General features: G+C 45.6%; 1 protein-coding gene across 1 annotated transcript in view; it reads right to left on the bottom strand.

Moving 5' to 3' along the window:
- CACNA2D2 (calcium voltage-gated channel auxiliary subunit alpha2delta 2) overlaps window positions 1-23,442 on the bottom strand; it is a 1,194,468-nt gene that overhangs the window by 327,485 nt on the left and 843,541 nt on the right. Inside the window, exon 8 of the mRNA XM_085627677.1 lies at window positions 532-582. Within this exon, the coding sequence (XP_085483803.1) occupies window positions 532-582 (51 nt within the window). The remainder of the gene's footprint in view (window positions 1-531; window positions 583-23,442) is intronic.

Genomic DNA, 23,442 nt, shown 5'->3' with positions numbered 1-23,442 from the left:
CAAATTCAGAATTGAACATGTGTGGGAAACGAATATATGACGTTATCACGCAGTCTTTTTCCCAGCAGGGAATTACAACGCGGTCGTTACAACGACCACGTTGTAATTCCGCATACCATTACCCCGCAAGTCATAACAACGACTTGCGGAGGGGGGGCTCTGCATGTTGGAATAGTATAATTTACTATTCCAACTCCAGTCTGTGCGGACAGTAGGGAAGGTGTTGGATTTTAAATCCAACACCTTCTCCCCCCTCCGCAAGTCGTTGTTCCGACTTGCGGAGTAATGGTATGCGGAATTACAACGTGGTCGTTGTAACGACCGCGTTGTAATTCCCTGCAGGCAAAAAGTTTCGTAGTAAACGTTGTTTACCGTGGGAAACACACCAACCCAAAGTCAAACACAAGAGCAGGCTGCTACAAGATGCAAAAGTGCAGCACACAAGAGGCCAACACGCAACAACATAGAAAAAACTCACTGCATTTCAAACCATGCTTTACCAAGTCAAGTAAGAGAGGACATGCAACTTACACATCCACAATAATAACCATGTCTTTTGGAGAAGAGGCTCCCTGGATGTACCTGGAAGGGCAACAGAACAAAAATAGAAGTACATTACTTAGAGAATAATCTAAAAGCATGTATGATGTGAAAGGAGGGGACACAAGCAAGATCCCATGAAAAAGACAGCTGGGAGGACGGCTATCTATAATGCAGCAGGTGCAGTGGCACCAGGGCAATGAGGTCTCAGGAGACCACTAACCCTTAGTTCTTGCTTATTTTGACTACAAGATTACCACACACGTGGGCCACTTCATTGCTGGGAACAGGCTTGGGTGTGTGCGCGTGTGTGTGTGTGTGCGCGCGTGCGCGGGGTATGGAAAGCAGCACACCAGCATCTTGTGACAGTCAGACACATGCACTCCTGCTCCCCTCTGAGATCCATAGAAGGAAGCTTTGAAAACAGAGCACAAGGATCTCGCAGCAGCAGCAGACAGAGTGCCACTGGCGCGAGCCATGGAAGATCACAGAAAAGGAATATATCAGGCAGGGGAGCTTCGTCCAGGGAAGAAAGCATCGGCAAGGAAGGGGAGCATCTGCCAGGGAAAGTTAGAATCTATCAGAGAAGGGGAGCATCTGGCAGGGAAGGAAGCATCTCCATGCAAGGGAGCATTTGCCAAGAAGGGAGCATCTGTCAGGGAAAAGGAGCCTTGTCCGGGGAATGTGAGCATCTGCCAAGGAAGGGAGTATCTGCAAGTAAGCGAGCATCTGCCAAGAAGGGAGCATCTCCCAGGGAAAGTGAGCATCTGCCAAGAAGGGAGCATCTACCAGGGAAAGGGAGCGTCTGCCACGGAAGGAAGCATCTGCAAGTTAGGGAGCATCTGCAGAGAAGGGAGCATCTGCAGCTAAAGGAGAATCTGCTGGGAAGACAGCACCTGCCAAGAAGGGAGCATCTGCCAGAAAGGAAGCATCTGCAAGGAAGGGAGCATCTGTAGGAAATGGGAGCATCTGCCAGGAAGGGTGCATCTGTAGGTAAAGGAGCATCTGCCAGGGAAGGGAGAATCTGTAGGTAAATGAGCATCTGCAGGGAAGGGAGCATCTGCCAGGGAAGGGGGCTTTGCAGAGGAGAGAGCATCTGCCAGGGAAGTGAGCATCTGCAAAGAAGGGAGCATCTGCAAGGAAGGGAGCATTCACCAAGGAAGGGAGCATCTGCCAGGGAAGGGGGCTTTGCAGAGGAGAGAGCATCTGCCAGGGAAGTGAGCATCTACAAAGAAGGGAGCATCTGCAAGGAAGGGAGCATTCACCAAGGAAAGGAGCATCTGCCAGGGAAGGGAGCATCTGCCAGAAGATCCTTTTCTTTAAGTCTCTTTCGTTTGTCTGAATCCTGTCTTGTTCACTCAATAGGGAGTACCTAGCTGCTCCGAGGACGGGCAAATCAATTTCAGAAGCTCCGGAAGTGGCGAGAGTGCACCACTGGGAACTCAATGTCCTGGTTGGACGGGATGATGCGGAATGGTGTTGGGGTGGTCAGACTGGCATGGTAGGTCCTACACGAAATCAAACCAGTCCCCTCTGGCTGACCATCTATACATCATGGCTAATCATGGGTTGTCCAGGAACATAAACAAGGAGATTATGGAAGATTGAATGTACCCTCTGCAGATGACCCGAGCAGTAGTGGGGAGAGGGTGGGGAGTCTCAACTGCACCGATTCTAGGGTTTCCTCCACCAATTACTGCGAGTCATCACACTTTCCTTCTATGAAGAAGAAAGCATTTGTCAAGTTGGTAGGAGGATTTACCACGGTGTGAGTTGACTTTTAAATATGTTTTTCAAACTATGATTAATCCATCTCCGCCAATGGAAGGCCGTCGGCCATGTTAAAGAAGGCCGGCAGCCATCTTAAGTAGGGCTGCAGTGACAGAGCACCCAAACGATGAAGGGCTTGGACATGTGTGCGGCAGGAGCCGGTGGTGCTTACACTACCATGACGCCACACCACTGTGGAAATATGGATTTTTCTGGTCAGTTATGTCCCCTATCTTGGACCCCAACGGTTCTATGTGCATGTTACAAGTACATGTATATTCCCTCCAGTTCCAGTCATGAAGACGCAAACACATGTGCGTCCACCGTCAACATGTCCTCTGTCAGATCCGCCATGAATAGGCCGGATATTCCATTCCTAAGTATGAAAAGCCACCGGCTTTATATGGTTCACCTATGCCATTTTACAGTCCAGGCAAGTAGGCCCTGATTCTGTCATCAAAACTCTTCTTGCCTTCTGCCTCTGAAAACTCCAGTCTGAGCCTGCAACTGTGACCATGAACTTTGTCTCGTTCTCTGCGCGGCTCACAAAGCCTGACATCAGCCTATTCTCTGCCAAGAACTGTATTTCACCTTCGAGTTATCTGCTTCCCCCTCAGCCAATGCATTCCTGCCTAGTAGTTTAAGTAAACATTCTTCCAGCTACCGAGCAACGGGCCCGGCTTCTCTGTCTTTATACAAGTAATTCATAGCCCTGTTACTATGGAAGATTCCTGCCCTCGCATCTAGTGTAGACACTTAGACGCTTGTACACGCACGCACAGTCAGTATAGAATAGATTCTGTCCGAGAGTCCTTCTTTTGTGGATAACATAGTTCTTTAAACATAGGATGTTAGATATGATTTGGGATTAGGTTGACTTGACCCCCCAGACTTTTCGTCTCCACATGTAGAGCTAAATGTCAAGTCCCCTTCACCCCCTAGTTGCACGTCAATCACACGTCATGCTGCTGCGCGCGCATCTATGCCAAGTATTATCTTATAGATCCACCTATATATGACATCATAACCAATTATGTTTCTTTTTACTCCTTGTTACACCCATTTTCGGTTACGCATATGAATCGTCATTTTCCTTATCAATTGTTACGCCTACCGTATTCGCTTCATTGTAATGTATGTTCTATAAAAGTCATTTCCTGTCAATAAAGTATGTACTTCACTTCCTGAACCTCCGTGGTGATGGAACTTGGAGCAACCGATTATAATCGATCATTGGAATAAAGCCCATTCCGAACCTCTAATACCACGGATTCTGCCTCTCATTTTACTGAGCTATTTTATTATGTTTCTGTATCAAATTAAGTCCCGGTAAGGAATTTTATTTACCACATGAATGGCGCCCGAACAGGGACACTTTCTCATCTCACGCGCCGGCGGTGAGTTGCAGGCCCGGTCTCCTGCCACAGCTGGACGGACAATAACGCGTACCAGCAGGATTTCCTGTATCTCCCTCCGGTCAAGCGGGGGCGACTGAGGCTGCGATCAACACCCAGACGAGGCGGTGAGAAGTGCGAAGTATCCCGACCAGAGCCTAGCTGAGAGAGCAAGATCCGAGGTATACAGAGGCCCACCAGTTCGAAGTCAAGTCCAGTTTCAAACGAGTCGAGTCGAGTCCAGTCCGGTCCAAGTTCAGTCTCCGAGGCCTTCCGTTTCCGAAGCTACCCGGTGAGTACCATTACTGGGGAGGCATTTCTGACGTGCACATAGGTTGTGCCGGTCAAGACGGGTTTGGGTACACAAATCCGGTCTGCACTGTTTCAGCAGTGTATATGTACTGTTTAGCAGTATATCAAGTATTCCGAAGTATCTAGTTATTGTCAAAGAATTATGCTTGGTGATTAGTTATGCAGACGATCATCATTGTTGGTTATTTTAAAGGTTAAAAAATGTTTAATGTTTAATGTTTAATGTGTTAAACGTCCTGCATATTGTGGTATGAATGGTTGTTCATTATTGTGCTTTTGTACTAAGTGTGTTCAAGATTAAGTATCAGATCAGTTCCCAATATGCCGCTCTTTTCGAAACTAAGACAGATCACTACAAGAAAAGGGGTACTCGAAGAAGCCGTTCCCATTCCTCCTAGGGACACTCCAGGGTACTTCATGTATCATAAACATGGCTTAGACGCTATATTATTTCTTGATTTATGGGTAGACTACACCAAGGAATTACCAGAAAGTCAGAGGTGGCCCACAGCGGGAACCTGGGATGCAGAGTGCATCATGAAAGTCGAGGAAGAGTTATGGAAAAGGAAAGTCAGACAGTCACAGAAAGATGCCGTTGAGTTATGGCGTAAAGAATCTCATAGACGTACAGAAAAAGCACGTAGACAGGAGGAGAAGAGTAAAGAGAATTCCAATAAAGTTCGAGAAAATCTATTAATTGAGGAAGGGATCCGAGTGAAATCAGAACAAGTAGACAGACAAAGAAATGCCCTTATGAATGGTATGTATCCCCTTCTGGCCGAAGGATTACCTAAAGCTACTCCAGAAATACCGAAAGACTTGCCACCCCCATTATTCCCAATAAAGGTACATCCTAAGGGGCATCCTAGAACCGCAGAAGATGTCTTTCTCTCCTCATATTTAGACGACGCAGCTCCCGAATATGCTAATTCCGCCCCACATAGACCGCATACCAGGGAGGTTCAACGCCAAGACCCAGTACCAGTATCCCTACAGCAACAGATCGTGTCACAAGTTCCGGCAAGCACATCTGTTTCTACATCTGTTCCCACAGCTGCTTCTATAGCTGTGTCCACACCTATAGTTGCTGTGTCACGTTCAACGAATCCTTTCACACCCGACACCCCAGATGGGGCTACGGGAGGTGCTACCAATATTTTTTCTACGCCACCCAGAATAAATAAACTTACTTTTCAGGAGTCAGCACATTCACGTACACCCAAACTCATAAATTCCCGTACACTTAAGGAACTTCTTGTAGATTGTAGATATGACCCTGTGCCCGGCAAAGAGGACGAAATGACCCTGGCATCATTACGTATTAGACGAGCCGCAGTGTATTTAGGGAAGTTACCAGGAATGACTGCTCATCTAGATAAAATATATCATTTTGTCCAAACAGGGCAAGATTCAGAATGTATTAACAGAGCTATGGAATACCAGAAAGTGGAGATACAGGGGGAACTGTTACGTTTCCTCATAAATTGTGTGATCAGAAATGAAGACCGACCGGGGGTAGACCCGGAAGCAATGCAAATTCTTACCAGATGGAGCCAGAATATATCAGAAGGTAGACATGATAAACAAAATTGTATAATAGCCATGTGCCGAAAGATCCGTAAAGAAATAGAACGCCTACACGAAGAAAGATTAGCGGTAGACCAGTTCGATCAAAGCGAGGAGGAAGGGTCTGGACTGCCCGCAGGACAGTCAGACACCATAGCCTATGTAGGTAGAGGAAGATCTTGTAATAGTAATAAATGTCCTATTAACCCCATACGTCCGATATGTCCAGATAATAATAGGAATTTCCAAATACCTATAATTAACATCAGGTCTAACGAGCATTCGTTCCAAGCCGCCGACAAACTACTCCGAGAACGAAGGGGTTATCATTTCCTCGATTCTATGGATGAACAAGATTTAGCTAGGGCAGCTGTCCATTGGGTGGACAGTCCCGGAAAATATAGTGATGATACAGTAGCACGCACGTTTTTGAATCTCACCCCAGATGAACAGCGGTTAGCTGGGATTTATATGATTCAACAACTCATTATATTATATCAGAGTCAGCATTCGGACCCTGGTCCCTTACCTGACATATTGACTGAATTGCTTATGAATAGATGGAGAGGTTCAGGTACTAAATTAATTAAAGAAATTCTAGAATCAAGAAAGCAGTACATTCTTTTTGTATGTTCAGAACATGTTTCATTACCCATTAAGGAAAGAACCACGTATTACATGGATAGACAGAATCCTTTACGAGAAGTACACCCAATAAAAGGCGAGGACAATGAGTTTAAACGCGTATTTGTATATACGCCCATATCGAAAATAGAATTGTTAGAAATGAAGAAAGTGGTACCCAGTCATGACAAAGATCCAGCGGGTTTTCATCGAGAAATTAAAGACATGTTACTCATGGGAGAGTATACCTATCCCGACATTATGACAATATTAAAGGTATTGATGCCTGCTGGCATTTATGAGAAACTCAGGGAAAAAGAGTGGGAGGTAGGAGACCAAAAGATAGAATGGTCAGTATTAGAAGCAGAAGAAAAGGCCCGAACTGCAGGAGCAGGACTTGGGGATAAAACTAAAGCACTACCAGGTTTACTAGTACAGGTACTGCCACGTTTATTAACTACGAAAAAGGAAGATTGGGGTACAATTTCAGCCTGTAAGCAGAAGCAAGATGAAGACACTAGTGATTACTATGCCCGATTTGAAAAATGTTTTGGTATAAATAGTGGCCTAAAAGCAAGTAGCGAATCATACCCACATCTGTTCGTAACAAAATTAGTAGAAAATGCCCTGCCCCAAGTAAAGAATAGAGTATTAAAATTCGAGAGTACCTGGCAAGGTAACACTCCATCACAAATGTTACAAATGTTACAGTACCATCACAATAGAATTAGAGAGGAACAAGAACATGAACACAGACGCATGAAAGACACGAAAATGAAAATGTTAGTTTCTCAGACAGTCCCAGCTGAAGGACATAAAAAGGGTATGACACATTCCGGTGATTCAGCAGGACCTGTAAAAGGGACATGCAATTATTGTAAAAAGCCAGGTCATTACGTACACGATTGTCCAGTTTTGAAACATAATATCAGCATAGGTAAAACACAAGAAAGACCACGGCCACCTAGACAGGACCAGAATGAACAAGGAGCTCCGCAGCATGCACAGGCCATGCCAGCTTCACAACAGTCTATACAGTTTGTGCCAGCTGCACCAGCGCTGCCTGCTGCTGCCACACAAACCACGACACGACAACTGTACCAGACCGCACAGTACGACTATCCTGATTATCAACGATACGCATGAACAAGCCTAGAGAGGGAAGTTGACTTACCCCTTATCGAGATCCCTGTAGATCAAGAAGGACCTTATGTACATAGTGAATTATTAGGCCGAGACAGAAAATTTTTACTCGATACAGGGGCAAGTCGAACAACCATAAAACGTAGTGAAGTTCCAGGGGCACCCCTCTCAGGCTCACAGAATATTTCCCTTGGTTTTTCAGGAAAACCTATTGTTAATGAAGTGTCACAGCCTCTCCCACTTACGATAGGACCTTTGACCCGAACTACAGATTTATTGCTTACTAAATCATGTCCAGAAAATCTGTTAGGAATAAAAACACTGAAAGCTCTAGGAGCTATAATATGTTGTTCTCCGGAAGGAGTAAGATTGTTTTTACGTGATTTTAAAGGTCATTATGTGTCTAGAGACATGGATCCCCGACTACAGACTTTACCAACACATCTATGGGCACAAGGCCCTACTGATGTCGGTTGCATGAATATTACACCGTATCGAGTCACATTAAAGGCAGGAGTGGTACTACCACGAATGCGACAATACAAGTTACCGCCAGATGCTGTAGTGGCTTTACTGCAAATCATTGACGAGCTCATTGCCCAAGGAGTAGTTGTAGAAACCGACTCCAACATATGTAATTCACCGATAATTCCGATTCTTAAAAGAACAGATCCAAAGGCCCCGCCAGTATATCGATTGGTTATTGATCTGCGCGAATTAAACAAATGCATTGTGCCACAATTTCCTGTGGTCCCTGATATCTCGTCATTACTGACAGCTATTGACTCCGAAGCGACATTCTTTACTGTAATCGATCTCAAGAATGCCTTTTTCAGCGTCCCAATAGATCCGGAAAGCCAATATTTGTTCGGATTTAGTTTAAATGGGCGTAGCTTTAAATTCTCACGCGCACCTCAAGGATTTACAGAAAGCCCCAGCATCTATAGCCAAGCACTGAAACGAGAACTCGACAGTATCCACATGCCAGTTAACACTGCTCTGCTTCAATACGTCGATGATCTGTTGATCACCGCGAGAAGTGAACCGGAATGTGAAAAAGCATCACTGACAGTTTTACAATTTCTAGCCGAAAAGGGGCACAAGGTGTCCCCTTCTAAGCTGCAATTCTGTGTCCAGCGAGTTATTTATCTTGGACACTCGCTGTCCAAGGAGGGAAGGCAGCTTACACCCGACCGCATTCAGTTAATAGCTAACATGCCAATACCCAAGACACAAAAGGAGGTGCGGGCTTTCATAGGCCTCACGTCATATTGCAGGCAGTGGATCCCTCAGTACGCATTTCTAGCAAAACCACTCATTCAGTTGACAACACAGGAGGCAGCCACATCGACTGTTCTCCCTTGGACTCAGGAACATACACAAGCTTTTGAAAGCCTAAAGAAAGCTTTATGTCAAGCACCTGTTTTAGCAACGCCATGTTACAGAAAACAGTTTACACTCTTTGTTACAGAACGCGAAGGTACTGCCTTGTCAGTACTCACACAGGAACAAGCAGGAGCACACAAACCATGTGCTTATTTTTCTAGTACATTAGATCCCGTAGCTCAGGCTTTGCCTGCATGCCTAAAATCAGTGGCAGCGACAGCTTTAGCAATCAGACAAAGCGATGCCATAGTGTTAGGACACCCACTGACAGTTCAAGTACCACACGCAGTAGAGGTTCTTGTAAATAGAACGCAAACACAACACTTGACTATAGCGCGACTTACAGGGTACGAACTTACATTGTTTCAGCCACACATAGAAATCAGACGCTGTAACACATTGAATCCTGCCACACTTTTGCCAGTAACCGGAACAGACCCACTAGCCCATGACTGTATTGAAGTTATTACAATAACGACGAAACCTAGACAAGACTTAACCGATGTCCCATTGTCAGACCCAGACCTGACATTGTATGTAGATGGTTCATGTATGAGAACAAATACAGGAGAGTTGGTGGCTGCTTACGCAGTCACAACAGATACTGAAGTCATTGAAACTAATCGTATAAATACTTTGTCAGCTCAAGCCGCAGAGCTTATTGCTCTGACACAAGCCTGTATTCAAGCCACAAATAAAAAAGTCAACATATACACTGATTCACGTTATGCATTCGGAGTTGTACATGACTTTGGCGTGCTATGGCGAGAGAGAGGTTATTTAACTTCCCACGGTGCCCACATTCAGCACGGACCCCTCATTCATGCCTTATTAGATGCAATACATCTACCTACTGCAATATCAATTATGAAATGTAAGGCTCATACGAAGGTTACTGATATCATTTCTCAAGGCAATGATCTAGCCGACAGAACAGCTAAACAGACTGCTCAAACCCAAACATCCGACATGACAAAGACAATAGTCCCGATGCCGACACATTGTATGACAGTTAAAGATCCTACCCTTGACGTAATTGACATACAGACACATGCTACACCAGACGAAATAAAGAAATGGACTGAATTAGGAGGGATCCAAACGGACCAAGGATGGATGATGAAGGAAAAGTCTGTGTGGTTCCTTCCTGATTCAATGGTCCAAGTTATAGTTAACACTATACATAGTCCAGCACATCTAGGAGAAAAAGCTATGCTAGACAGCATTCAACACATTTGGTTCAATAAACATTTACGAGCAGCAGCCAAACAAAAGGTCCGTACCTGTATGATCTGTTGCCAGTTCAACCCAGGAAAAAGTGTTCCCGTAGAGCAAGGTGGATTTCATCCTCCTAATCACCCTTTTGAAGTACTCCAGATGGATTATATCCAGATGGAACGATGTCGAGGATTCAAATATGTTCTCGTAGTTGTCTGCGCTCTGTCCCGTTGGACGGAGGCATACCCGGTTTCAGATTACACTGCCCCGACTACTGCCAAACAGTTAGTTCGAGAATTCTTCCCACGATACGGTTTACCACGTGTTGTTCACTCAGATAACGGCCAGCCGTTCTCATCCGAATTAATGAAACATGTTTCACTTCTGTTAGGATATCAGTGGAAATTCCACTGTGTCCGACACCCCGAGGCAGCAGGTCTCGTAGAAAGACATAATCAGACCCTGAAAATTAGATTGTCCAAAATATGCAGGGAGAAAGGTGTCGACTGGGTAGTAGCACTACCAGTTGCACTCTTTTACACAAGAATGGTAGCACACTCTCGAACAGGGCTATCCCCGTATGAAGTGATCTTCGGCAGACCACCAAATATGTGGGGGACGCCTATACCACGCAAAATAACTGATATTGACTGTAATATGCTGACAGATTACTTGGCTTCCTTGATGTCTGCACTACAATCTTGTCGTTCACAGGTAGCTGCAGCCTTTCCCGACAATACTGAGGTGAAACCCCATGACGTAATTCCGGGGGACCTCGTCCTTGTGAGGAATTTCGACCGAAAGACTCAGCTGGAGCCCAGGTGGAAGACACCCAAGTTGGTCCTGCTGACCACAAGGACAGCCGTGAAGATCGAGGGCAGGAAAGGATGGGTGCATTCAAGTCATATCAAGAAATTTCATGGACTTCCTTCAGATGTAAACAGCCCACCTCGTGTGTCCTCACCAATTGACTCAAAACTACCTCTGGCTGAGGCCGACAGTAAAGAACTTTATAAACTAAAATTAAGGCCTAGGCCGTCGGACGATTTGATTGTTTAAGTCCTCTCCTAGGTGAAGCGGTTGAATCTGTCTCCGACATGTATCGCCTAGACCTGAATCATGGACAGTCGCGAAAAATGATGAAACGACAGGCGTATTGTAAATCACTGCGTAGCCATTGCATAGTGACATTATTAATCTTGTTTTTCTTAAGTCTTTTAATAATTACTGCAAGTATATTGTTGCACATATATTACCCTATTGCCAGAAACGTTTACAATATTACTGCTGAACATTCTTTTAGTGACTTACCCCCGCATGAATTGTCTTATAGACTTGCGCTGCGCAATAACACTTTCATTAGTATGTTACATCATTCCCATCAGACTAGCAATGCAACTAATTGTTGGGTGTGTGGCCGGCTCCCTCCCTATCAGAATTATGAAGGAGTCCTGCCTTTCTTTCCACATCCGTTTACACATAATGGCTCCTGTGGAGCATGGTTTAGTTTAATCAATTCCATGGACTCAGATACAGCCGTTTACCAAGACCAGTGGGTATGGGGAAATCTGAACCTAGTTTTATTCAAAGTCTGTTACCCTGACAAGGAGGGTCGCCCAAAAGGAACAGGAACTGATCTAGAAAATGAAGTATATGGATTAGGTAACTTTACACCTAATCTCATGATTCTAAATGTCGAATCCGAAGTTGAACTAGTTTTACCAACAATGTCAGTATTCCCAGCGAAAGGTGAATTGTGTGTAAGAAAAGTTGGTTCCATACATATGGGCCATAGTAAATGCACTACTACAGTAGAATTCAGTGATCAAGGCAAATCTTCATTTAGAGCTTATCGCCACTCCTACTTTATATGTGGTCAGACTGCATATATGCGTCTACCTCTAGATTGGGATGGTACCTGCTACATTGCATTCCTTTTGCCACCTGTTTTCCTAGCTCCTCCTGATTATTATAGAAATATTCATTTAGTACACAACAGAGAGCGGAGAGATCTCCCAATTGTCGATTACACTGAAACAGCATGGGAAAAATACACAGATTTCAATAAAGGCATCTTTCCCTATATAGGTACTGTTACTAATAGTAAGCTGATACGTAGATTAACTAGAACCCTTGAAGCAGTAGTGAATGAAACTATTTCCGCCCTAGGCAATTTAACAGAAGAGCAGTCTGCTATGCGGATTGTTGTGCTTCAAAATCGTCTTGTCCTTGACGTCATCTTGGCTGATAGGGGCGGAGCTTGTAGGGTCATCGGATCAAGCTGCTGCGTATTCATACCAGAAAATTCGCCATCTGTATATAAAGCTATAACTCGCCTTCATGAGATTGTAAGTCAGATACACCAGAATCCAGGCACCTGGACTTGGTCCGGTTGGTTTTGGAGCGTGATATCAGCCTGGGGATGGAGAGTCCTATCCTTCCTAGGTATTGGCTTTCTCATACTATTCAGTTGCTGTCTATGTCTACAATGTGGACCAGCGATCTGTGGTCTGTGTGCCACATCGTGTATTCCACCATCAAGATTTCATTCGTCACGGAAGAAGAAAGAAGAACAAATGATGCTATATGAACAGATCAATGGATTAATGAAAATTGATATCTCTTGACGGGCAAGTAGGGGACAAGGAGGGAATGTGGAAATATGGATTTTTCTGGTCAGTTATGTCCCCTATCTTGGACCCCAACGGTTCTATGTGCATGTTACAAGTACATGTATATTCCCTCCAGTTCCAGTCATGAAGACGCAAACACATGTGCGTCCACCGTCAACATGTCCTCTGTCAGATCCGCCATGAATAGGCCGGATATTCCATTCCTAAGTATGAAAAGCCACCGGCTTTATATGGTTCACCTATGCCATTTTACAGTCCAGGCAAGTAGGCCCTGATTCTGTCATCAAAACTCTTCTTGCCTTCTGCCTCTGAAAACTCCAGTCTGAGCCTGCAACTGTGACCATGAACTTTGTCTCGTTCTCTGCGCGGCTCACAAAGCCTGACATCAGCCTATTCTCTGCCAAGAACTGTATTTCACCTTCGAGTTATCTGCTTCCCCCTCAGCCAATGCATTCCTGCCTAGTAGTTTAAGTAAACATTCTTCCAGCTACCGAGCAAAGGGCCCGGCTTCTCTGTCTTTATACAAGTAATTCATAGCCCTGTTACTATGGAAGATTCCTGCCCTCGCATCTAGTGTAGACACTTAGACGCTTGTACACGCACGCACAGTCAGTATAGAATAGATTCTGTCCGAGAGTCCTTCTTTTGTGGATAACATAGTTCTTTAAACATAGGATGTTAGATATGATTTGGGATTAGGTTGACTTGACCCCCCAGACTTTTCGTCTCCACATGTAGAGCTAAATGTCAAGTCCCCTTCACCCCCTAGTTGCACGTCAATCACACGTCATGCTGCTGCGCGCGCATCTATGCCAAGTATTATCTTATAGATCCACCTATATATGACATCATAACCAATTATGTTTCTTTTTACTCCTTGTTACACCCATTTTCGGTTACGCATATGAATCGTCATTTTCCTTATCAATTGTTACGCCTACCGTATTCGCTTCATTGTAATGTATGTTCTATAAAAGTCATTTCCTGTCAATAAAGTATGTACTTCACTTCCTGAACCTCCGTGGTGATGGAACTTGGAGCAACCGATTATAATCGATCATTGGAATAAAGCCCATTCCGAACCTCTAATACCACGGATTCTGCCTCTCATTTTACTGAGCTATTTTATTATGTTTCTGTATCAAATTAAGTCCCGGTAAGGAATTTTATTTACCACACCACAATACTTACTTTAATTTAAATCCTGACTGGCAACAAAATAGATTGCAAGATCTGGCTCTGCCTACAATACCTGACACACGCCACACTGGGAACAAGGAGAAGCCGGCCCGCACTCGGTTGGTATAAGTCAGATCTGACTATAACCGAAATAGGTTTGAAGAAGCCACGATAGGGAGAAGGGTGTTAAAGTTCTAATAAGCGACTATCGGCTGTATACGAGATAGAGACATACTGCATAAAAGAACCAAGATTTTGACAGACAGCCCTGAGGAAGTCATAGGGTGACCCAACCAAGGACGAAACACGTGTCGGCTGGTGCAAGTTAGAGATAACCGATTAAAGACGAGACTGGTTGAACCTGAAGACTACTGGAGTACTTTCTCTTGGACTATAAATACGCACGTGCTCGGAGTTTTGTTTCAATTGCAACCATATAGAATGCAAGATATCGACTTACACAATAGGATCATGTTAGGGAGATGAAGCGTTCGAAGAGTAAATCTGCATTCCGCTATTTAGTCCACTGTGACAATATTAAGCAAGTCAATATTTTGCAGCCCATATTGCTGCAGGTTGATATTTGGAGTTGTCCCAAAAAAGGCGACAGCGATGAGGTGCAAGGCTACACTTGTGCCCCGCGGTGTTGGTGCAAAAGCAGAGTCAACTAACCTTGTACCTTCGAAGGGGGCCACAGGTGTTCGTCCAAAGGAGAAATAGCCAATCCCAAATACAAACTTTAGGGGAACTTCGACCAGCTTGAAAGAAATTGGAAGCTCAAATCGCATCTCACAAGCAAAAAATAATGAATTGTGTCGTATATGGTAAACTCATATGAGGAAAAAATGAAAGAGCTGGGCATTAACTTCAGTTCAATAAATAGGAGATTTCCCTGGCACACTCAGTTCATTAAACTAGAACGCAAGAAGCAGACACATGTGGACCCCTTTTATCTCTTCGTTAGAGGGTGCAGAATACCTAGCATCTGTGGGTGTGGATAACTTTGTGACCGCCCACGATAGTGCTGGCTCAGACAAACCTGCCTATGGAAGCGAGCATTAGATTTGTACTAGTGACGGATGGAATAAGGTTGTTGATACATCCGCACGTGAAAATAATTGGCAGAAAATATTGTTTGTACTTGTTTGTATTAATGTATATATATTTGTATATGTGATTTATCTGTGTTCTTATGATACATAAAAACAATTTTACAACCACTCCTGGAGTAAGCATTGGTGGTATATAAATGAGAAAATAACAGAGATATTTTACTCAGTGATTGGGATCAATTTAGTTCTCCCTAAGATAAATTAATTGATAGATTCGTTCCTCTGCATCACAGTCTTGTTTTGAGGGTGTTTTCGCAGTCCAGATGCAGTAGGATTATGATTTTTTGTATGCTTTGGAAGAGAGCAAGGCAGATTAGAAGCAGAAGATTCCGCAGCAGTTGTGTGTTAAACTCTATTTCACAGTTGGATGGGGTTTCATTGCCCGCGTTGTCATCAGGTGGAAAGCGGTTTGAGGGTCCCTGTGGCAGAAGGTAAATCAGTGAAGAAAATTCTGACTAAAATGGAACCTGCTAAACATAGATGATGGAGTGACCGGAAGTGCGCTGGTAACTGGACAAGGGCATTGGAGGGATCGAGTGTGGGAAACCTGAAGACGCAGAGGCAACATGTAGACCCAAGACCCATGTGGGTTTGGCTGATAGGGGGAGGGGACTGGGAGGTATGATTACGTGCGATCAATGGTAAAGGTTCTGCTCATCTATCTTCTTGCCTTCGTCCTTACAGCAATACCCGACTTCTCTGCTCTAGCTCCAAACATCTCCTTTCTACCCCCAGAGTCAAAAAAGCTCGATCTGGGGGAAAAACATTCCAAGTCTGTGCTTCCTTCCACTGGAACAAATTACCCTTGTCCATTCGGACCATCCGGGAGGAACTTCCATTCCGGAGAGCTTTGAAAACCTTTCTCTTCTGTTAATACCACCTGAGTTCTGACACAGTTTCTGCCTTCACATAAGCGCCGGGACACCCCGTTGGGGGATCTGTGCACTATACACGATTTCCAAATAAATAAATAAATGAGGGAGGGAGAAGATGGTGGGGGCAGCAGTACACATCATCGTGGCACCTGGGGGGTGGGGAGTAGGAGGGCAGTGAGAAGTTGTGGAAACTTGAGGCTCTAGACCCCAGGACGCAAGGACAAGGAGCACAATTATGTGGGCGTGGCTGATGGAGGGGGAATGGAGGCTCACAGGCAAGGCTGTGAAATGGGGAGGGAGGAGATTGCCGCGGCAGAAGTACACATGACCCCGCGACCGGGAGGGGGGGGGGGGGGAGTGTGAGTAGGTGTGAGCATGATAGGAGCGGGCCCAAACTAAAGGGGGGGAGGGGCTTGGATTAGTGAGCAGACGAACCGCACTGGACAAGCAGATGGCAGAGGAAGGAGAGAATGCCTGCTGAAATGCGCGTGAAGCAAGAGAAGAGAATGAACAGCATTTCTTTTTTATAAATGACATATTTAATCACTTTGAAATGATCATGGGTCAAGACGACTTAAATGTCCCTGTGGTCATAAAACCGAGGTGTGTCAGAAACGATGCGTCCACATAACAAGAACAGTATTAACATTTAACAATCTGGGCTGAACGGCTCACAGTGTTCACCTTGACTGCCAAGGCTCACATTAACATTTACCTCTGTGGAGTTAGATGGTCTCATGGCCAACACCTTGGCAACCAATGGCCCATATTAATAAAATGGGCCGCCGACAGGCGCGTGGTAGGGCTCAGGATCCGCGGACAGGCTGTTCCTCACCCCTCACTGTATGAGGGTAATTGCTCATATTTAGCACTCCGACTGCTCATACACCACGTCTGTGTTCATCGCGATGAACGGGGGGCATCTATTATCGACCCTCAGGACAAGGGTTGCAGGGCTGCGACTCGCGTGGCTCGTATTTTGCCACCTAATAGGCTACACCCAGCATTCTGGGGTGAAAGCTTGTAATATTAGCTTCATGACAAATAATGAGGCTTAGCACCCTCGTGACGACGACCACATTCCACACCCCATACGCTTGGCTTTGTACGACCACACAGAGCACAATTGCGGCTGGTGACCCATGAGGTTCAGCACAGCAGGCAGAGAGCTGCTAAAGGGAGACACTCAGCTCCATGGTCACAGGCCCAGTCAGACACACTCAGCACAGGGGACATTGAGGTCCATCAATAAGAACCACCAGTTCGGTGGGAAGAGTAGAGCCAGATAACCGCAGTTAGAGTATTGCACCGAGGGTGCTCAGCAACCAGAAGCAATGAGAGAGGACTCCAACCAGTACTATGGCCAGGAGCTGCAAGTGATAACCCCCGACACCATGGGGAGGGAACTGACAACTGACAATGGCCACCATCAACAATAATTGAGAGAGCGAGAGAGAGAGAGAGAGAGAGAGAGAGAGCGAGAGAGCGAGAGAGAGAGAGAGAGCGAGAGAGAGAGAGAGATGCCAATTACCAGTTCTGGAGATTAAAACTGGAAATAGAATATGTGACATTACAACGCATGCCATTACATCGCATGCCTTTGCAACGCCAACCTTTACCCCGACTTTCTGTCGGGGGAGCGCTGGAAGTTGTAATAGATACATTTTTTATTCCAACTCTAGTGTGTGCGACAGTAGGGAAGGTGTTTGAGTTAAATCCAACACCTTCTACCCACTGCTGCACACCTTTTTCGTTGCAACGGCATGCGATGTAATGGCATGCGTTGTAATGGTTGTGTAGTAAAGGCTGTTTCCAGCAAATCCCGAGGATAGGATAAGCCTAAATTCTGAAAAACTGAGTTCATCTCACTGAAAAAGGCGAATGATGCTCAACAACAAATTAACTGGCTCTCTTGACTCCAGTCTATTGGCTTCACTCCCTCACCAGTTAAGGAAGTGAATCTCTTTGTTTTTAGTTAGATAATAATCCCAGGGTGACTTCACATACTGCGCGCACTATAACTACGGACAGATCAACACTGCAATCACTAAAGAACTCAACGCCGTTTTACAGCCTCTGGAGTTAGGATTACCAGTCCAAGCCCTGCATTGACTGAGGCAACTCAACACCAATTTGATTCACTAAAATCAACCTAGAACCTCTAAAAAGTCCTTCACTGAGCTGCTAGCCTGGTATCCAATAGGAAAACGTATTGTCACTTCACCCTCGCACTAAGGAGATTTTATTGGCACTCTCTGGATTGGAGGCAAGAATTTAAGTTAGCCTGCATAATCTTCAAGAACCTACAGGATAAGAAACCAATATTCCTATGCAAATCTCTACAATATCTGAGGGTCAAACAAAACTCTGCAAACATATTCTCCATCTCGAAACACCGGATTCCTACATCAGTGGGGTTTTAACCAGTCCTTTTGGGGACTCCTCCAACCCTTTAGACCGATTACCAGAAAGCATCAGATGAACCAATGGTCTGCTTTCTTTCAGAATAAAATGGTTTCCTCTTTTTACAGCTTTACCTAAATTGTCCCTTTAAAAGAAGAACAAACAACATTGACCTTTCAACTAACTACCAACTCTATTCTTGTACTCACTGTTGAACATCTAACGTGCACTGACACCTTTCGATAATGTTGTGCTATATGAAAAAGCAAATATAATAAATGAACACCAATAACTTCAAAAAGCAACCAATGATTCCAGTGATTGATTCCAATGGCCAGAATCAGTACCAACGACACATGGCCGCCAATGGCTACTCTGAGGACCAAATAGAGAAAGCTCTCAAGGATCCAAATCAGTATCACTGAGTGAGAGATGCCAATGACCACCACCCTGGACACTACAAACAGAGCAACCGGTGATCACCAGCTGTGCTACAAAGAGAAGGCTGCCACTGACCAGCAGAAATAGAGAGCTGCCAATTATCTCAACTGCTACCACCGAGATGCCAAGGGCCACACGTAGTCAACAAAAAGGGTGCCTGTGACACACCTCAGTGCCTTAAGAAAGGGCTGCCGTTTATCCCCAGTCAAAACCCAAAGGGGCCACTAATTATTCCAAGAAGTACCACAGAGAGAGCTGCCAATTGGTATTATGGAGAGAGGACTGCTGCTGCCAGATTCTGGACCACAGATAGGGCCTCTAAGACTTAAGTTCAGTGCTATGGAGAGAAGACTGTTTATGTTATGTTATGTTATATACACTTGTACCGCGCACAGATACTCCGATGCCCATGTTAAGTGCCAGGGGCAGTTAATAATACTTACATTCTGCGTTAAGGCGTAGGGTTCCTCCTATCATATTCAAAAATTATAGAGAGAGAGCTGTCAATGCCCACATTCAACACAATGGGCAGAGGGCTGCCTATACATCCCATTGGCTATCATGTACAGAGGGCTGTCAATGCCTAGGTAGTAAACCACTGGCAAACAGTTACAAACCATTTTCATTCAGTGCCGTGGAGAGAGGGCTCCTGACATCCATCCATCAAGTGCCACTGACAAACAGCTGCTAATGCCCAGAGTCTGAACAATGGATGAGGGATTCTACAGGGGTGGGTGGAGCTCGAGGAATTTTACTCCGCAGAATTCCGCGGAGTTACATGAAAACTCAGGGAGATTCCGGGGAGTTCTGTGAGCGGGCATAATTCGGCACGTCATGCTGCTGGCACTCATTTTTAATTCTGGGAGTTTGTTACGGCACCAACGGCACCATGCGGCGCGCCAGCGTGCACTGATTCTTTCGGTCGCTCAAGTAGATTTTCTACTGGCAGCTTTCTCAATGCGAGTGGTCGCGACCTGCTGTGATGACCCACATTGGGAAAAACTCAGTGGGAGGTATCCTAGTGCCCAAAAATCATGCCGGAGGACGCAAATCTTCACTCGCCAACTTAATGATGGTGAGCCACATGCGAGAAAAAACTCTGCCACATGGCGCTTGGCACAGTTCTGACTAAAAACTCCTGGATACTTGCGGAATGGACAAAACTCTGTGAACTCCACAGGCGCAGCACAATTTTCTGCCCACCCCTAACTAGGAGTAGAGGACCGCAAAAACCCACATGTGGAGAGAGGGCTGCTAATACCGACATTCAGTCTCATAGCTTGCTAATATCCACAGTGAGTAACCAGGCAGTAGGCTGGTAATACAGTGCACGGTCTGCTAAGAAATATGTTCACTGTTATGGACAGATGGCTGATATTAGTTCCCACGGACAGAGGGCCATTAAATACCGTGGACACACGGCCCTTTATACTCGCAGAGTCACGCTCTAATAAACACATTTATTACTATGGACCCATGTCTAGCATTAATTATCGTGAACAAAAAGCTATTGATACTCATAGCGCCTTGGTCTGCTAATAAATACGTTTATACTATGGACAGATGGCTGCAATTAATGACCGTAGACAGAGGGCCGTTAATACTCACAGAGCACAGTCTGCTAATAAACCCGTTCAGTGGTATGGGCCGGCGGCTGACAGTACCACGGACAGAGGGAGCTTAACACTCAGTGCAACGATCTGCTAATAAACACGTTAATACTAGGAACAGATGGCCATAGACAGACGGCCTTTAATTCCGTTAATACTCACAGAGCCCAGTCTGCTAATAAACACGGTCAGTGGTATGGACCGACGGCTGACACTTAATACCATGGACATAGGGCCGTTAATACTCACAGTGACTCGGTACGCTAATAAACACGTTTATACTATGGACAGTTGGCTGATATTAATGAGCATAGACAGAGGGCCGTTAATACTCACAGAGCACAGTCTGCTAATAAGCACATTCAGTGGTAGAGACCGACGCTTGACACTTAGCAGCCTGGACAGAGGGGTCTGGTGATAAACACATTCCGATCTGCTGACAGACAGCTCCCAATATTTACGTTCAGGACCACGGACAGCGGACTGCCGCAGCTATTCAGTAGCAGCGCTCTCACGTCGCGCTGTAAGTAACCATATGAAACTATACGTACCGCGAGCGCAGGCCTGCTTGCCCTACATTCAGAACAGCGATAAAATGCCTGCTAATGGCTCGCATTCAGGAATCGGAAAAAGGATTTTTTTCTGCATGACGCACATTCATCACTTCGGTAGTGCAAGAGTCGTATTCAATCAGTACTCCATTTGTGTGGAAGACTAAAAATGGGCCACTCAATTATTTTCCACATTACCTGGGGCATTCAATTCTACTTAAAGAAAAAGGACCGTGCACTGAGTTAAGCCGCTGATTCATGTGAGCAATGCAAGAAGTGTAGGAGCTGTGCTAAAACGAGCAATTTGATGGGTTATGTCACCTACACGCTGACATTTTTGGGATTTTACCTCTAGGTGGCAGGGTTGCATCACTAATACTAGCCGCGGCCTGGCTTAGAGTAAATGCCAAGCCACCCCTGCCGCCGGAGCTTATCCATCACAAAAAACAGAAAGGCGTGTGTCAGAAGCGGACAGTAATTTCATCTGGGAGTGGGGCGGGAGGGGGCACACAGGCACACGTACACCTCACTCACACATGAATTCACACACTCACCTGTTCAGAACACTTGCTGATAATGATAAATATACATACATTCAAACATACACGCAAGCGCGCAAAAAAAAAACAAAATACAAAAAATGTACCTTAACAGTAGCCAGGGTTGGATTGGAAATAAAAATCGGCCCGGGCGCGCTAAAAAAACAGCGGCCCACATTTGCATATTGCCTTTCGGCAAAACACTGCTTCGGCGAGATTTTATTTTTTAAAAAAGAGGGGGGTGGGGGGTTTGAAAAAAATGCAGCAATTAGTTTACACTGGTGAAACACACCTGAAAACAAGTGAGGCCACTTTTGCTCAGGCCCCCTGCCCCTGCTCAATATGCATATATTAATGGGCCGGCCCAGCGAGAGAAAGGGGGTGACACCTCTGCCATTGATAAGAGGGAGGTAATGGACGCCGTTCTACCTCCAGAAAGGATATTCAGGCACCCCCTGGGCCGCTGGCGGCATCAAACAACGCAGAAACAGCCCAAATCCTCCCTCCCCCCCCCCAGGCTGCTAAAAAAAGCAGCCCACAGCTGGAAGTCGGATACCGGCCCCTCGGGCATTGCCCGAGTGCCCGCATTACCAATCCGACGCTGACAGTAGCTCTCCGACAGGGCAGTCACTGAGGTTCCAGGAGGATTGGGACTGCTGCCTTCCCGCATTGGCTGATCTAAGGTCAACCAATGAGGAAAGGCAGCAGTCCCAACTTCCCTCATTGGCTGATCTAAGGTCAACCAATGAGGAAAGGCAGCAGTCCCAACTTCCCTCATTGGCTGATCTAAGGTCAGCTAATGAGGAAAGGCAGCAGTCCCAATCTTGTCACAGAGTTGGATGGAGTCAACAAGACTGCTGTGTATTTACTCATGTGACAGAAAAATTGGTCACTGACACAGACTTGACTCATAGAACATTCGAACCAGGAAGCAGAAAGGATGAAGTTAAAATGGGAGTGCAAGATGCCATCTAGTGGTAGAAAATGTTATCTATGAGGATTTATGAGATAACAGGAGCCAACACTAGGTGGATGACAACATTGGGATATTGATCAAGCCCTGATGAAGTCCCACAGGGACAAAATGCGTTGGCTGGGCCAAATGGATTGCTTCTGTCAAATTGGCATTTATTTAATAAAACTTCAATCAAAGCAACTCGCAAGACTCCTGAATAACTTTTATTTGTCACATCATGACTATGTGGTCTATTGCTGGAGAACAGTTTAACCATCTGTTGATTTTGTGACAGATAATCCTATATAGAATCAAATGCTCCTTTTCATTGGTTACTTCTTGACCTTGTGTTGGGGTGGCCCCTTGGCAATGGGGTCACAACCGTAGAGCGTTGGAGGAAACAGAATAGGTATTAATTACAAACCAGTGCGCCGTTTGGAGCCCACTTTGTCAGCGTGCTTTTTTTTTTAACGCTAATGAACACACATACATTCATACAAACAAGCAAGCGCGCAAAAAATAAATACATAAAATGCACCCCTAACAGTAGCCCTCCGACAGGGAAGCCACTGAGGTTCCAGGAGGATTGGGACTCCTGCCGTTCCGCATTGGCTGATATGAGGTCAGCCAGTGAGGAAAGGCAGCAGTCCCAATCTTGTCACAGAGTTGGATGGGGTCAACGAGACTGCTGTGTATTGGCTCATGGGACAGAACAATTTGTCACTGACACAGACTTGAGGTCGGATTTACAGACTATTCTTTATTTCCACTTTGGAGACTATCTTGTATGTATGTATGTGTGTTTTTTGTAAAGCGCACTGCTGCCGAGGCGTCGTGGCGCTGTAGACCGCTGGGGAACCCGTCCTGGCTATCCCTGTGAGATGGTCCCTCCTGGGTATCTCCAAGGTGAAACCAGGCATCCCCGGCGAATGTGGGGGGCCGTTGTGCCAGAGTTGCCGAGTGTGATCCCTGGTTAGAGTAGGCACCGAGGCGAGAATTATCGGTCGGCTGGCCCTGGTCCACGACCCTGCCGCGTCAGGAATTGAACCCTGGTCCCAGGCCGTCCTCTGCTTCCAGGTCTGCCGCCTCTAACCAGTGAGCCACACTACTCCACCATCTTCATCGTTGAAGTCCAGTGCTTGGAATCCTGCCACCCACGTGGGTCGGTTGCGGCAGAGACAGCATCAGCAG

Source organism: Triturus cristatus, chromosome 9 (assembly GCF_964204655.1).
Source record: "Triturus cristatus chromosome 9, aTriCri1.1, whole genome shotgun sequence".
Classification (NCBI taxonomy): domain Eukaryota; kingdom Metazoa; phylum Chordata; class Amphibia; order Caudata; family Salamandridae; genus Triturus; species Triturus cristatus.
This window is presented reverse-complemented; position numbering and strand designations above follow the sequence as displayed.